Below are 15,329 nucleotides of genomic sequence, written 5' to 3'. Positions count from 1 at the left end.
AAACCGTCCCGTCCTGTCCCCTGGACCTTCACACGTGCAGAGGTGACAACCCGGGGTGCAGTGGCAGAACTGGGTCATGCAGGACGTGACACACCTGTGAGCAGAGAAACCCACTCAGAGGGCTGCCAAGAGAGTTTTCATGCAAGTTTTGCCAAAATCGGGTGTCACTCGTGTTGTATCTGTCACCCACAAAGTGTGGATGTTACCCTGATGTGATGACACAGTGTTGATGTCACAGCAATTCCGTCTGTGCAGCTCCACAGGTGTTTTTGAACAACCTGAGTGTTGATCATAGCTGGAAGCGTTGCCATTCCAGCAGAAATACCCGATGCTTCACAAAGAGAATAAAAAAATCCCAAAATCCTCCAAAAAACCCCCCAAAGAGGCAAGACTGCCCCCTTCAGATATTTTTCAGGGGTACTTCTGAGTTGTTTGTTTTTAGGGGTTTATTGTATTATTATTATTATTATTATTATTATTATTATTATTATTATTATTGTTGTTGTTGTTGTTGTTGTTGTTGTTGTTGTTGTTGTTGTTTTGTTGTTTCATTTTCTTTTTGCTTTGTCCTCTAAGCAAACATTCAGCCGCAGGCTGTAAAAAGGAAAAAAAAACCAAACAACACAAAAAAAACCCCAAACCCAAAACCCTCCAAAAAAAACCCCCATCCAATAAAATCCCCCAAAAAACCCAAACAGGCAAGACTGTTCCCTTGAGATCTTTTTCAGCGGAATTTTTGACTTTTTTTTACTTTTTTTTTTTTTTTTTTTTGACTTCCGGATAATTTAACACAGAAAGTTATGTGCTGCTGCGTCGCGTCATAACGGGCTGGGATCGGGGCCAGGATTGGGATCGGGGGCCAGGATCGGGATCGGGGGCCGGGATCGGGATCGCAGGCCAGGATCGGGGGCCGGGATCGGGATCGCAGGCCAGGATCGGGATCGCAGGCCGGGATCGGAGGCCGGGATCGGGGCCCGGGCGGTCCCTCACACGGTGCCATTCCCCCCCCTCCGCCCGCTCCCCTCAGGGCCTTTGGCGGGAGCGGCGCGCGGACACGTCTCCCGCCTGGCCCCCGTCAGCGCGCACGCGCGGGCTGGGAGGGGCGGGGTCACGGGGGCGGGCCGCGCCGCGATTGGTCTGCGAGTGTGCCAGACCGGGGTGTGGGCGGGGTCACTGGGCGGGACGCGCCGCGATTGGTCCACGGAGGTGACGCTCGCGGAGGGGCGGAAGTGGCGGCTCCGACCATGGTACCGGGATCGGGGTTGGCGTTGGGTCGGGATTGGGAACGGGGCCCTGGCATTTGTCATAGGACCGGGATCGGGGTTGGCGTTGGGTCGGGATTGGGAACGGGGCCCTGGGCATTTGTCATAGGACCGGGATCGGGGTTGGCGTTGGGGTGGGATTGGGAACGGGGCCCTGGGCATTTGTCATAGGACCGGGATCGGGCAGCCGCAACCAGGATCGGGATCGGAGGGGGGCCCTGGGCATAGGACCAGGATCAGGATGGGATTGGGGTCAGGCCCGGCAGCGGTACCGGGATATGGGCGGCAGCCTGCGGGCCCCGGGACCCCGAGGCGGTTCATCCCAACAGCCCCTGGTTGTTACCAACAGCCCTTGCTGTGCTGCGCTGCCGCCCGGTGTTTGACACACACATTCCCTGATATGGGAATGGAGAGCTCGGGGGTGTCACATATGATGCCTTAAAATCTATATTATGTAGGTTTTCAGGCATCACTTTGGCCCGCTGTTTACAGGGTCACAAGAGGCAGGGCTTTAGTCACAGCAGTTTCCCACCCTGGCCGCAGTTCGGGGATTCTCTCTGAAGGGTCAGTAACAGAATATTCTTCCACTTGGGTTGTTATTCAGGCAAGGAGAACAGGTTTCCGAGGCTGCTGGTTAAGCACTGGGAACAGTCAGTGTTTGTGAGGAGCTCCAGAGCCGCAGGGCTGGGCTGGCACTGGTGGGGGCACGAGGGGCTCAAAACACTAATTCCTCAGGAGAGGCAGCACTGATCTCTGCTCTCTGTGGCCAGGCACAGCACCCAGGGAATGGCTGGAGCTGTGCCAGGGCAGGGTCAGGTTGGATCTCAGCCAAAGGTTCTTCCCCCAGAGGCTGGTTGGGCACTGCCCAGGGCAGTGGGCACAGCCCCAAGGCTGCCAGAGCTCCAGGAGGGTTTGGACAACGCTCTCAGGAACAGGGTGGGATTGCTGGGGTGTCTGTGCAGGACCAGGAGTTGAACTGGATGACCCTTGTGGGTCCCTCCAACTCAGGATATTCTACCATTCTATGCATTTTTTGTTTTGTATGTGGTTAAATCTTCACATTCTTCCTTAACTAATTTTGATCCTGAGGTGCCTCTGATTTTCTGGGTGATCAAAACTGTCCCTGCTTGAAGTTAGAAATGGATTCATTTTTCTCATGTTACTCTTCTCTGTTCCCCTCTTCAGGACAGTGATGACATTGAGGATGTGTCTCTCTTTGATGCAGATGATGATTTATCCAGGAGATCAAAAAAATCAAAAATAAGGTCAGTGGCCACAGAGGGAGTTTCTAGATGAGCTCTGGGCAGAAGTGTGAGGAAGGAAGGACTGTCATGTTACATCAAAATATGTAATGGCATTGATTTAGAAGTTATGGAGAGCAATTTCTGGATAACTGAGTGCACCAGTTACAGAAGCTCAGTTGGAATCTGTTTTCATGTTTTTGGGTGCCCCCACACTTGCTCTGTGTTTGAATCCCCGTGTGTGAGGAAACCACAGTGACACAGCTCTGGGTAAGGGGGGGTTCTCACCGTGTCAGCTGCTGGGTCTGGGCTGGTCCATTATCTCCCCCCAAATGTGTTCTGTGCTGCCCTGCTCTCTGCCAAGTCCTGGCCTGGTTAGTCCAGCTGGCTCCTTCCTTGTTCTGCCCAAAATTACCCCCCTGGAGCAGCATCCATCCCTCGTGCTGTGACCTCGGCTCTCGTTTCTGACCTGGAAACCAGAGAAACTCAGCAACCTGGGCCAGTGCAAGATGTCTCTGCCCATGGCAGGGGGGTGGAACTCGATGAGTTTAAGGCCCTTTCCACCCCAAACCATTCCATGATTCTATGAAATCAGGAAGGAGGGCGACTGCTGTGTTGAGAAGTGACATCTTTCCTTCAGAGGAGTTTTCTCTGTCAGAACCTCTTTAAATTTACCCCATAAAAATTGCCATGTGTTGAACACCAGGTGAAGCTCCCTGTCCCCTCTCACCCTAAATCCTGCCTGCATGTGGGATATCCCTGCATGCAGAATGTCTCTTCCTTGTGGTGACTTTCCACTCAGTTTGTGTCCCGTATTTTCAGAACTTGTTGCACACTGGGTTCATGTTATGATGCTGATCCTTATGCTGGGAGATCTCTTGGCAATGTCATTTGTCTGAAGGAGCTGTGACTGTCCTGTCCTTCATTCCAGGCACCCAGTGGCATCATTTTTCCACTTATTCTTCCGAGTCAGTGCCATAGTTGTCTATCTGCTCTGTGAGCTCTTAACTAGCAGCTTTATTGCCTGCATGGTGACCATTATCCTCCTCTTGTCCTGTGACTTTTGGGCTGTAAAGGTAAGTTCCTCTTATGCTTTTTGTTATCTTTGCCTTACTGTGTAAAAATAATTGACAGTGATATTCATGTCATAAAAAAGTAACTTCTTTGTGCCTTTGCTGCAAAATGATGCCCAAAAATACCCTCAAATTCTGTGATGGATTGCAAAGTGTTATGAGATAATAAGTCTGTGTACTTGGTTTCATTTTGAAAACCAAATAGAGAATATGTTTTAGACTTTCTTTTGAGGCAGCACAAGTTTTGTTGTCACATCACTTTTGAACCAGCAGAAATCAGTCATTTGACATTGTACTGGACATCCTACAAAACAGATTGCTCTGGGCATAAGGGCCTTGTAATCTTGTTTTCCCAAATGTGAGGCACACAAGCACCATGGAAAACAGCAACCCAGGCAGCTGAACTTTGGCAAGAGGTTTCTTTTAGCAGGAGACACAAAGCTGATTGCTCTTCTTGTTTCAGAATGTCACAGGGAGACTGATGGTTGGCCTTCGCTGGTGGAACCAGGTGGATGATGATGGTAGAAGTCACTGGGTGTTTGAAGCCAGGAAGGTAAATTCCTTTGGTTTGTTTTTTTTTTAATCTTTTAATTGTTTCTGTTTTATGACCCCCCCTATTAATTGGTGGCTGTGCTTGTGAAGGTAGATTGCACAATCTACATTTACTTCCAGCCACAGGTCTGTCACCATGGGCTTGTTTCCCAAAGGCTGCTGGATGAGCTTTTGGATTGTTGAGTTATTTAAAAGTTCTCATAATATATTGAGCTTAATGGTAGTAACCTAAAAGTCCCACATGAGAGGCAAGAAAGGTTCCCATGCTGTATCAGTATCCTACAAATTTTCTAGTGTGAGCTTGGAACAGCTGATGTAGCTTTTTACTGCTTTGGAAAACTATTGGAAATAGGAAGAGACACACAGCTGGTCCTGGCTTTGCTTTGCCTTTGTGTTCCTGATGCCTCTCTGGTGTCACATCTGTCAGACATGTCACATATTTGCCACTTTGGATCCTTATTTTAGTTACAGGACATAGAGGAACAGCTTCAAACTGAAAGAGAGTAGGGTTAGATTGTGTATTAGGAAGAAGTTGTTCCCTGTGAGGGTGGGGAGGCCCTGGCACAGGTTGCCCAGAGAAGCTGTGGGTGCTCCATCCCTGGAAGTGTCCAAGACCAGGTTGGAGCAGCCTGGGACAGTGGGAGGTGTCCCTGCCCATGGCAGGGGGTGGAACTGGATGAACTTTAAGATCCCTTCCAACTCAACCCCTTCTGGGATTCCCTGATCTCTGGATGGAGCAGATCTGGAGTGCAATAAACATCCTTTCCTAAATCTCATGGGAGCACTGCAGTGGTTTAGGGATTGAACCTAAACCTTTCTGCAGCTCAGTTTGTGCACTCACTGCAGGCACATTCTTTCTCAAAACAGTGCTAGTTTAGAACAGCTAAAACACACTGGGAGAGGGGCAAAGTGAGCTGAACTGCTGGTGGTGTGAACTGGTGGTGGAAACTTGCCTATGAGATGTTAATCCAGTCCAGACTTTTTAGCTGTTATAGGAGGTGTTTGCTTGAGGTCTCCTGCCATGTACAGACTTTATAAAATCAACAGTGTGTGTCAGACCTCTGTGCTTGTAAAGGAAAAATCGTCCTCTTTGGATGTCTAAAAATATTACTATTTATTTCTACCAGTGCTAGGATTAGTGAAATTCTGCTTGTCTGTGCTTTTGGAGGTAGAAGATTCCCCCTATGCCTGTTTCTAAGCTTTGTAAGTGAACCATGCAGTAAATTCACATTTCCCAAACTTTTAGCCCCAGGCATTACAAGAGGGTTTGAGGCTGCAGCCTCCACTGTGTCTGATAGAAAACTGACAAAAGGATCCCATAAATGGAAACACTTTCTGGTGCTGAGAGGTCTTTATGTGACTAATAATGAAATTAATCTTGAAATCACCCAGTGCTGTTGTGTGGAGGCAAAAACCAAGGAGCACAGGGATTCTGCACTGTTTTTGAGGACAATGAGGTCTCTACAGTGGAGCAGCCTGTTGGTCCTCCCAGGCAATGGTGTGACTCTTGGGGATGGTGCTGTGCAGGGTTGGACTCGATGATCCTTGTGCTTCTGTGATCTTCATTCCTGTTTTTAGGTATCAGCACAAGGGAGTAAAACCTCATCTGAAGCAGAGTCCCGAATTTTCTGGTTAGGCCTGATTACCTGTCCCATGATCTGGGTGATATTTGCCTTCAGTGCTCTCTTCTCTTTCAAAGTCAAGTGGCTGGTGAGTTCCCTCCTCAGCTCCATAACGGATCTTGCACCCTGCAAATGAGGTGGTGGAACTCTGACTTTACCTTCCTGTGCCACAGGCAGTGGTTGTGATGGGGGTGGTGCTCCAGGGAGCCAACCTTTATGGTTACATCAGGTGTAAAGTTGGCAGCAGGAAGAACCTGACCAGCATGGCAACCAACTACCTTGGAAAGCAGTTCTTGCGGCAGGTAAGATTCCCAGGGCTTTGGAAACCCTGGGAAAAAATAACAGTGTGGCTCCAGAAAAGAGCTGTTATTTAGGGCTCTGCAGTGGGACCCTTCACACGTTGCCTCCTTGTGAATTTGGACTCCCTCAGTTAAGTCAGAGTCTCTTGCTAATTATTGTCATCAAGTCCCATTTGCAGCACTGTGTAATTTGCTGGTGCCATGGACAAGTGCCAGGGGATTTATTGGGATATGTCTGGTGTACTGGAGAAAAGACTCTTAGCTAAAAGGGCTGCCACTTAGCCACCCAGCTCTTCTCAACAGCTCCTTTTCTGCCCCAGCACAGGGTTTTCTTCCTTCCATGGGGCCCTGCAGCTGTAGGAACAACCATCCCTGTTCCACTTCATTTAACTGCAGCTTTACTGGTTTTTCTGGCTGTATTAGATGACTCTGGGGAGAGGTGGTTTGGCTGCCACAAGTTCACAAATATTTGCTGGAATTACTGTCACCAGTATGATCAGAAAAGCAAACACTGATTACCTTTCTTGACACTCTGTGCTGGGATCATCCTCTTCTGCAGCTTGATTTGCTTCTGAAAATCTTGATTTGCTTCCTTTATACCATGGCAGTCGTTACCCAGAGGCCCAGCCCTTTCTCAGTCTCTGTCAGAAATGAATGTCTTGCCCCCCAAATCACAGCAGTGACTCATAGTTCTCCTGTCCTTTTCTTCTTTTACTTTGCCTTCTGCAGACTGTGGCTACAGAGGAGCAAACAGCATCCTGAGCATGGTGGAAGCCTCAAGCCAGGCTGGATTCACAGCAGTGACCAACAGAGAACGTTGCTCAGACCATGAGATATGGGAGCTGCACACGAGGTGTGAATCAAAAGAAGTAAATAAATTGTGCAAGACTTGAGGTTAACGCTCCTGGCAACTTATATATCATTTTCCACTAGCAGTTTGTGTTTAAGTCCTTTCTTTAGTTTGGTTAATGAGAATTAATTCGCTTAGACTTTAAATCGAAAAACATCCTAGGTGGGTTTCCTGCAGGTTTAGAGCTACTGATGAATTAAGAGATAATTGCTGGAGATTCTTCAGAAAAGCCATGCACAGGCTGAGCCTTCTGTCACCTGGGAACTCCTCAACTCCTCCAGCAGTTGGTGCCTCAGATAGTTTGTCGTGGACATCACTGTGTTTTGCTCTTGGAGGTTCTTGCTGCTTCTTTTCCAGTTTAGGTAGTGACCTTTTGGCCCTGCATCCCTCATTCCATGGTTGGAACAGCACTGAGAGGTTGCAGTGAAGGACATCTAAAGGAATTGGAGCTGTTGGATTAGTGGGAAGATCACTGAAGTCTCGTGGAAGCTGCAGGAAGTGAACTCTGAGCAGCTCCAGGCCCTGGTTTATGTGAAGCATTCACAGATCTCAGTAACATCCCAAAGCCCTGGATTTAGGGGAATCCCTGTTCTCCCTGTAGGCCTGTGCCTGTATGGAGAGTGTAGCAGTTCCAAGGAAGGCTGCACACATCATTGCAGTGAGGGGAGTGGGAGCAGCCCTTGTCTGACCAACCTGTCACAGCGAGGCCATCGGGTGTCCTGGAGTGTGTGGGGGGGCCACAGGGCTTTTCCTCAGGCCAGGAGGGTGCAGGGATCAGCAGGGAATGTGACTGACAGGGTTTTACCTTCCTGGAATCCATGTGGTGTGCTGAGGAGTCTGTGGGCTGGCAAAAAAAGCCTTTTGTAGGCTCATGAGACGTTGGCTTGCAGTGTTCACTGGGATGGCAGAGAGTGGTGTGTTCAGTGTGTGGAGTTAAAAATCTGTACAAAAAGGGTCTGTTCCTTCTTGTGGGATTTGTGCTTGAAAACTTTGGATGAGGTATTTTAAATGAAGAATGTGGGTTTCTCTTTGAATAGTGGGTGTTGTAAATTGTGGGATTGCATTCACATGGTTCCTCTCCCTGTGTTCCAGCAATACTTGGGAGCTGTACATTTAACTCTTTGGATTGATACCTTCCTTTTGTAAATAAGTATTTATAAAATCTTGAAATTAAAATAATGCTTTGTTTAACCAGAGCAGACATTCCTTCTGTGGTTCATGGCTCAGCTCTGTTTCTACACCGTGTTCTTGCCATGTAGCTTTAACAGGGGTTAAAACTCTTAAGTCAAACGGTGCTGTTTCATGAGCTTTGGGCACAATTCCTTTCACCCAAGGGTCTTAAAAGTTTTCCCTGTGGAAACACGCTCTTCCTGAGTGTGCTGGAGTCTCTTAAGGCTTGGCTGGAGAGGTTGAAATGCTCCTTCTGAGAGCAGTCAGAGGTGCCCCCTGCTCAGGTCTCTGGCTTGTCGCTGTAAATGCTCGTGGCACCACGATGTGGGAACTTTTGGACCCCATTTACATGGAAAGGATCATTTATTTCTATGTAAACAGGCAAAATTCAGTGAAACCCTGAAGTAAAGACCCTTCTCCAGCCACACGGGGCCGCTGGTCGGACGTGATGGAACAGGAATCCTTCCTGCTCCTGCTCCTGCTCCTGCTCCTGCTCCTGCTCCTGCTCCTGCTCCTGCTCCTGCTCCTGCTCCTGCTCCAGCCCAGCGAGCCCCAGTTTGCTGCTGGTCAGAGGCGCTGGCCCAGCTCCAGCCACGAGGTCGTTCTTTTCAAAAGTGTTAAAATTTTTGGACTTAATGTTTATTCTCCTGCTGCCAAAGCTCCCCCCAAACTGCTGGAAAATAGTGCTTTGCTGGAAGTCGCAGTTTATTTAATCAAGGACAGAGGCATTTCTTAGGACGTGCCTTTAAATAGAGCCCTCTTTGGTTTATTTTTAGCCTCTTGGCAAACATTCAGTCTTTTGGCTTCTGAGAAACTGGCAGTTAATTGCATTTCTCCCCAGTGTGGATCGGAACCAAATTTCTTATCACTGCTGCACTTGGGTGTGAGTCCTGTTTGATTTTCACTCGCTGTGTGCTGGGGTTTCCTGGGGAGCAGGAAGTGGGAGTTGCCACAGAGCAGAGAAATTCTCTGAATGTGCTTTTTTTTTCTTTTTTTTACCACAAGCCTCAGGACTCCACACCAAGCCAGTTCCTTGAGCATTAGCTGTGTAATGCTGGCCCCACCTCAGCCCTCCAGAGCTGGGTGGGGGCTGAACTTTGAGGCTTTACAGAGCAGAAATACTCCAAAAGTAATAATAATAAAATACTCCTTGCTCTGACATAGCAAAGTATGCCTCTGGTGTTGTGAACACGGGGGAAAGGTGGGCTTGAAATCATCCTCATTTTCCATTTTTGAGTCCTTGGAGCAGTGAGGAGCTTGGGGACAGACTGGGCCCTGGGGACACTTGCTGTCTGCTTTTGGGGTGCACAAAGTGTCACCCTTCCTGTGTGTCCTGAGCTGCTCTGGGGCTGTTTGGTCACAACAGGGACCTGTGGTGTGCCCTCCCCCACCGTGCAGCCAGCTGGGTGCTGGATCCCCCTGGGAAGGTGCCAGGACACAAGGAAGGATTTCAGGGACACAAGCAGTGGTTTTCCTAGCCCTGTGCTTTAACATGTTACCATTATGCACCTGGATGCTCTAAAACAAAAGCTTTCAAGGCAGATTTTCCCCATCTGCCCTCCCCCTGTGCTGGGGAAGGGCACAGGAGGATGCTGAGTGTGCCAGGCAGTCCCGGGCACTTGGAGCCTTCTTTTCCTCCATGGATTCCTTGGAGACTTGCTGGGGCTGGAGGCCTGCAGGGGAGGGGTCTATTGTAGCAGCTTGGCAAGGCCACAGTCAGCCCTGCTCACAAGGGGCAGGACATCCCAGCTGGTATTTCCTAAACAAAAAGCTGTGTGAGCTTTGGGAGAGCAAAGGGAGTGTGACCTCTGGGGAGAGCTGCCCGTGAGGAGGGTGGCTGTGGGCCAGGACCCTGCTTCCAGGGCTCCTTGCAGGAAGGAATTTCTCGCTTCCCTCCTGCCTTTCCTGAGCAAACAGCCCCAATTTGGGAGCAGGCAGCCCTTCCCACCCTGCAAACCCACCGCCAGCCAAGCGCCTCCCCACTGCCTTGATAAGGCAGCGAAGGGCAGAGAGAAAGGAAATGCTATTTCTGTGTCACTGAGAGCAGCATTTTCGTGCCACAGAGGCCACGTGGGCCTGTGTGTGCTGAGAGTGTGTGCTGGCAGCACCCTGGGTGTGTTGGATGCCATTCCAGTTCCTTCCTCTCCTCCCCAGGGCCAGTGTGTGGCTGGTGTTGGGCACACGCTGTGCTGGTTTCCACCACTCGCCCACAGCGCTCAGAGGCTGGAACTCCACTCCTCTTCCTCAGGGAAAGCATCACTTGTGGTGCTCTCAGCACCCTCTCCCTGCTCCCAGCCGTGTCCTGAAGCTGCAGGAAGGTCTCCTGGGTCACAGTGCACCCCTGAAACCCAAGGCTTGCCTCGAGCAGCAGCTAATCCCATGTGCCTTGCAAAGCTCTGTGGAAATGGCAAGCACAGCCACGGTCCCAGGAGCACCTTTGTACCTCCACAGGTTTGGGGCTCCCTCAACGTCACCTGGTGGATTTTGGTGCCATTAATTTGGCCAATTCCTTTCCAAGCCCATAGAGATTCCTGGTGTTTGCAGTGTCCTGCAGCAGAGAGCTCCACAGATAACAGTGTCCATGGAAAGATGTGTTGCATCTCCTTCGTGTGGTAACTGCCTCCCACCTAATCTGGTGCCCATCTGGAGAGGGAAGGGAAGGCCAGGGGTCCTCTGTGTTTGCAGCTGTATATGGCAGAGACACTGAGTTTTGTGGGGGGTTGCACTGCTTTAAACGTGGGCTTTGAAATTCCAGGAACAGACTTAAACTGCTGCTGGGATCCTGCTGGATCTGCTCGTTGGAGCAGCTTGGATTTTCTCCCCCAAACTATTAATTTGTAAATTATCCAATTAATGGCTGTTCAAGCCAGATCATCTCATCCCCCAGCTGCTCGTTGCACATTTCAAACAGCTTTAATATTTGCCAGGTGGGACTTTCCTTGGCAAAAGCCACATTGATGCTCTTCAGCCGATTCTTCTCTCTGTGAATCCTGCTCTGTAGAACTCCAGTTTGCTCATCATGGGAGCTGGGCCTTCTGGTCTGCTGTTCCTCATATTCCTTCAAGAATCCTTAAAGAAACACCAGGATCACACTTGCCACCTTCCACCTGTCTGGCACCAGGAGCAGCAGTTGGTTGGGGGATTAGTTACTCCATGAGTTCATCCCTGAGCCCTCTGGACTCCTGCTGGAAACCTCCTTGGCCTGCTGAGTTATTCCTTTTCGTGTTACCAGCTACAAACCTCCTCCTATTTAATTAATTTTGAGTGAGTTCTTTAGCTTTTTTTCCCCCTCTTTTTTTTTTTTTTTTATTTTTAATTTTTTTTTCAATCCCAAAGCAACATGTAAACAACTCCATAGTAACCTCTGGAGTACATGAGTCATTCAGCTTTTCTGCCACAGGACATACTCCCTTGCTCCTGCCTGCTCTTGTGTTTCCAGATTAAAGGAGACAGTTACTCACGGTTTCCTACTGAGTGTACCAGTGTTGAGTCCGGCCCTTTTTTATGGTCTGTGTAACTTTCCCCCTTAGAGAGAGATCCTCAACCCCTCTGGGACCTTCCATGCTTGTCATCCATCCCTCTCCTCTAAAGTTTAAAACTCATACCAGTTTCTTTTCACTAGTATCTGGACTATGTTTTGCTTTTGTAGGAGCCCTCCCTCACATCTGGACCCTGTAGCAGAAGGAATTTGTGTCACCTCTGGTCCCACATGCACTTCCCAACACCTGAGAACCCATTGGAGGTGCCCAAACCCACCTGCAGACAGAGGTCCTGAACCAAAACATCACCTAAAATCTCTCTGGATGAGGACAAACTACCCCCCTTTTCACACAACTCCAGGGTACGTGAGCACCTGATTTCTCATGTTTTAAACAGCAGGGTTGTGCCCAGAAATTTGGTTTAATCAGGATCTGGACTGGATGGAGGAGGGGATGGGGACTTTGCTTGGATCCTGTTCCATCCCTGGCTCGCAGAGCAGATCCTTGTTGATGGGGCTCAGCCAGGAGCTGGGGCAGGAGAGTGACCAGGGCAGTTTGGGGGCCCTGGCACTGACACCCAGGATGTGGGACCTTCATCAGGCATCACAAGCCACACTCACACTGATCCCCCCGAGCTCTTCTGCGGCTGTGGGACACCCCAAATCCTGCTGTTCCCGAGAGCAGCCTCAGCACAACAGGACAAAACCGCAGGATCTGTAACATCCCTCTGGGATTTTCTCTCCGCTTGTGGAGCAGCATCCCCTGGGCAGCCTTTAGAGAAGTGTCAACCAGCGAACCCCCGGACAAAACCTCCTCAACCCCCACGGCCCTGGAGTCGAGCCTGCCCTCGAGTCCCTCCCACAGACCTCAGCCCATCCTCTCCCATCCCATCCCTCTCCCGTCCAAACCCGGCAGAGGGAGCTCTTAAGCTTTTTTATTTTTTTATTTTTTTATTTTTTTTAAAGAATAATTAAATAAATAATAATTTAAAAATGGAACAATGAAAGTTTGCTGGGAGGGTTGGTTGGAAACTCCTCCGAGGATCAATCCTGCGGCGTGTGAGAAGCTCCAGGAGCAACCTGCCAGCCCGACACATCCCCTGGGAAGGTGGGACTGCGGTGGGAAGGGTGTCACCTCCCCGGGTGTCACCCCTCCTCTCCAGAGAGGGGAACGGTCACCAAAACCACCTCGGAGCGCTCTGGGGCCGCGCTGGGATAGAGCGGGATATAACGGGAACATGATTCACCGCCCTGGTGTTACAGGGTGGTGTGAGCAACCACTGGAGCTGGAAAAAGCAAGTAAAAAGTGAATTTACTGCCAGCTCCGTGTGTGTGGGACCGGCTGGCGGGGCTGTCTCCTCGAACAGGCGTCGGGGCCGTCCCGATTTCCATCAGTGTTCCCGAGGAAGCCATTCAGCTCCGGGGCCAGTTCCCAAATTTCTAGGGGCACATGGTGCCCCACTGCACCCCTGTGGGTCCAGCACCCCTCCTGGGACACGGGCTGGGTGTTCCTGGAGCAGCACCTCTGGGTTTGGGCCAGCTCCTGGGCTGCCAGCCCCTGCTCCTGGTTCCATAGCTCCGAGCGCAGCCTCCTGCTCCAGATCCCAGGGACTGTCCTGTTTGGAAGCACCTTGGCAAGGATTTGAACTGGGACTGCTAAAGCTGGGCAGGGCTGCTCCACCTCCCCCAGTGTCCAGCGCTCTGGCACCTGCCCAGGTTGGCAAAACTCAACCATCTCCCCAGTTCTGCTGCCAGAAACCAGGAGGGAATTTTACCGTCGGGTTTAGTGGGAGCTGGGCAGGTTTAATTGTTGGACACCACAAAAAAGTTGTCTCAGGTGCTTCCAGGCTCCAGCACCTGCCATCGGTGCTACAAAGTGACAACTGGATGCTTTCCCTGCCATTCAAATGGTGACATTTTGGGATGAGAGGACTTGGGATAAGATGACCTGGCACTGCTGGCTGCCAGGTCACGGCCCCTGGACTAGGGAGGTGCAGCAATGTCATGTTGGGGCACTCAGCCTGGCTCAGCAACACAAAGCACATCAACCCTGGTCTTTTTTGTGTCAGATTCAGCTTTGTTTTGCATGGGAAGGGATGGGGGAGATGTTCCCATGATCCATGAATGGGTGATGAAGAGCCAGGGCAGCACCTCTCCTCCCTCCCAGCCCATCCCATGTGCCAGCCCTGCTCAGTGTGGGTGCAACACTGCTCCCAGCACATCTGTCCCAGCTCAGTGGCTTTCCTCAGCTGGCAACCATGGGACTGCACAGCCCTGAGCCTGGGTCCCCAGAGCCCTTGGGAAGGACCTTGGGAAGGACCTGGCTCCCTCAAGTCCTTTCCAAGGTGCTAGAGAAGGTCCTTGGGAAGGACTCGGCTCCCTCAGGTCAATCCCAAGCCTCCCCCTCACAGCACTGGGTGTGGCTGTCTTTGATGATGGGTGAGGAACAGCTGCCACCCCTCATCAGGCCTGCACATCCCTCTGCCACAGGCAGTTCCAACCCATGAGCTCCCAAATCCATCGTGGTTTTCCAGTTGCTCCTCATCCCTTGTGCTCCAAGCAAGCAGCTCAGCCCCCCTCCTCGGGTGGTCTCACCCAAAGCCATCAAGTACAAACATCCTCAGGATAATTCTTGGCAATGTCAAAGTTTCTGGCTTCAGATCCATCGCCAGGACTTGTCATTCCATGCTGCTTTCCTCTCCCCTCACTCCTACCAGACCTTGCAGTGTTCTTACACGATTTTAGGGCATCCACACAGCAACCAACCTGTTATCCAGGCCTTGCATTTCATTTTTACAAGGTGGGACCACAGTTTGCACACCACAGCCTCACCCAGCTGCCACCCCCACCCATGCCAAGCCCTGCAGCACCTTCATCCTCATCCTCATCCCCCACCAGCACCACGAGCACCACGACCATGTGTGTCTCGTGCCTGCTGCTCACTCAGGTCCCTCTCCAGGGATGTGTGTAACACAGGACTTGGCCTCAGCAGGGCTTGGGGGTTTATATTTTTATTAAAAGCAGCAAGAATTGATTTCCTCTCCCCTGTGACCTGTTGCCATCAGTGCCCACGGATGGCTGTGAACACTGGCACTGATGGAACAGTGTACCCTGCCCTCCTCCCACCACTACAGGGGGAACTCTGAATTCTTGCTCTTCATTCGCAATTTTAAGGTCTCTTTTTTTAGCAGGGAGGAAATTACATCAGATGCCAAGGACTTTTCAAGATTTCCATCCAGTTTATGTCTGTGCCCAGGCAGTTTGTTGCCCATCCCACTGCTCACTGCCCTTGCTGAGCGTTGGGGATTTTGGGTGGCTGCACTGATGTCATGTGGAGGGTCCAGAGCCACCCAGGAGATGTGGGGTGAGCGAGGAAGGAGCTGCCATCTCTAGGCTGGGCTGATGCACTTGCTGGCACAGGTGGAGAGGAGCTTGGGACCTTCTCTGTCCGAAACCTGCCTGTGCTGGGATCCCTGCTGTGGTGTCTTCACCAGCCCCGTGACCACCAGGAGATGACCACCAGGGACTGACCCTAAAGTACAGCTGCTCCAGCTGCTGCAGGCACTGAGGTGGGACCTGCAGAGCAGGCTGAGACCTGGAGCTCAGTGGACATGTCCTACAGGGCCATAGGACAACTCTGGCCGAGGAAAGAAAATCCATTCCCTCCTCAAAGCTGAGGAAGGCTGTCCTGTGCCCAGATTTCCAGTGTAAGCTTTACTGCCAGCCCAGCCCTGTGTGATGCACGTGGGAACCCCCCAGACACTGGAAGCAAAGCAAAGAAG

The 15,329-nt window shown here is 50.8% G+C and overlaps 1 protein-coding gene across 1 annotated transcript; it reads left to right on the top strand.

Annotated features, from left to right (window-relative positions):
- The first annotated feature begins 1,148 nt into the window (after positions 1-1,148).
- TVP23C (trans-golgi network vesicle protein 23 homolog C) lies at positions 1,149-8,095 on the top strand. Its single transcript, XM_051797567.1, has 7 exons — positions 1,149-1,247; positions 2,448-2,527; positions 3,435-3,579; positions 4,040-4,129; positions 5,707-5,838; positions 5,924-6,052; positions 6,779-8,095. Exons 1-7 carry the CDS (start codon positions 1,245-1,247, stop codon positions 6,809-6,811), a joined length of 612 nt encoding a protein of 203 aa, XP_051653527.1. The 5' UTR covers positions 1,149-1,244; the 3' UTR covers positions 6,812-8,095.
- Positions 8,096-15,329: the final 7,234 nt, after the last annotated feature.

The sequence above is a fragment of the Manacus candei genome, unplaced genomic scaffold (assembly GCF_025592945.1).
Source record: "Manacus candei isolate 608988 ecotype Guabito, Panama unplaced genomic scaffold, ASM2559294v1 h1tg000047l, whole genome shotgun sequence".
Lineage (NCBI taxonomy): Eukaryota > Metazoa > Chordata > Aves > Passeriformes > Pipridae > Manacus > Manacus candei.
This window is presented reverse-complemented; position numbering and strand designations above follow the sequence as displayed.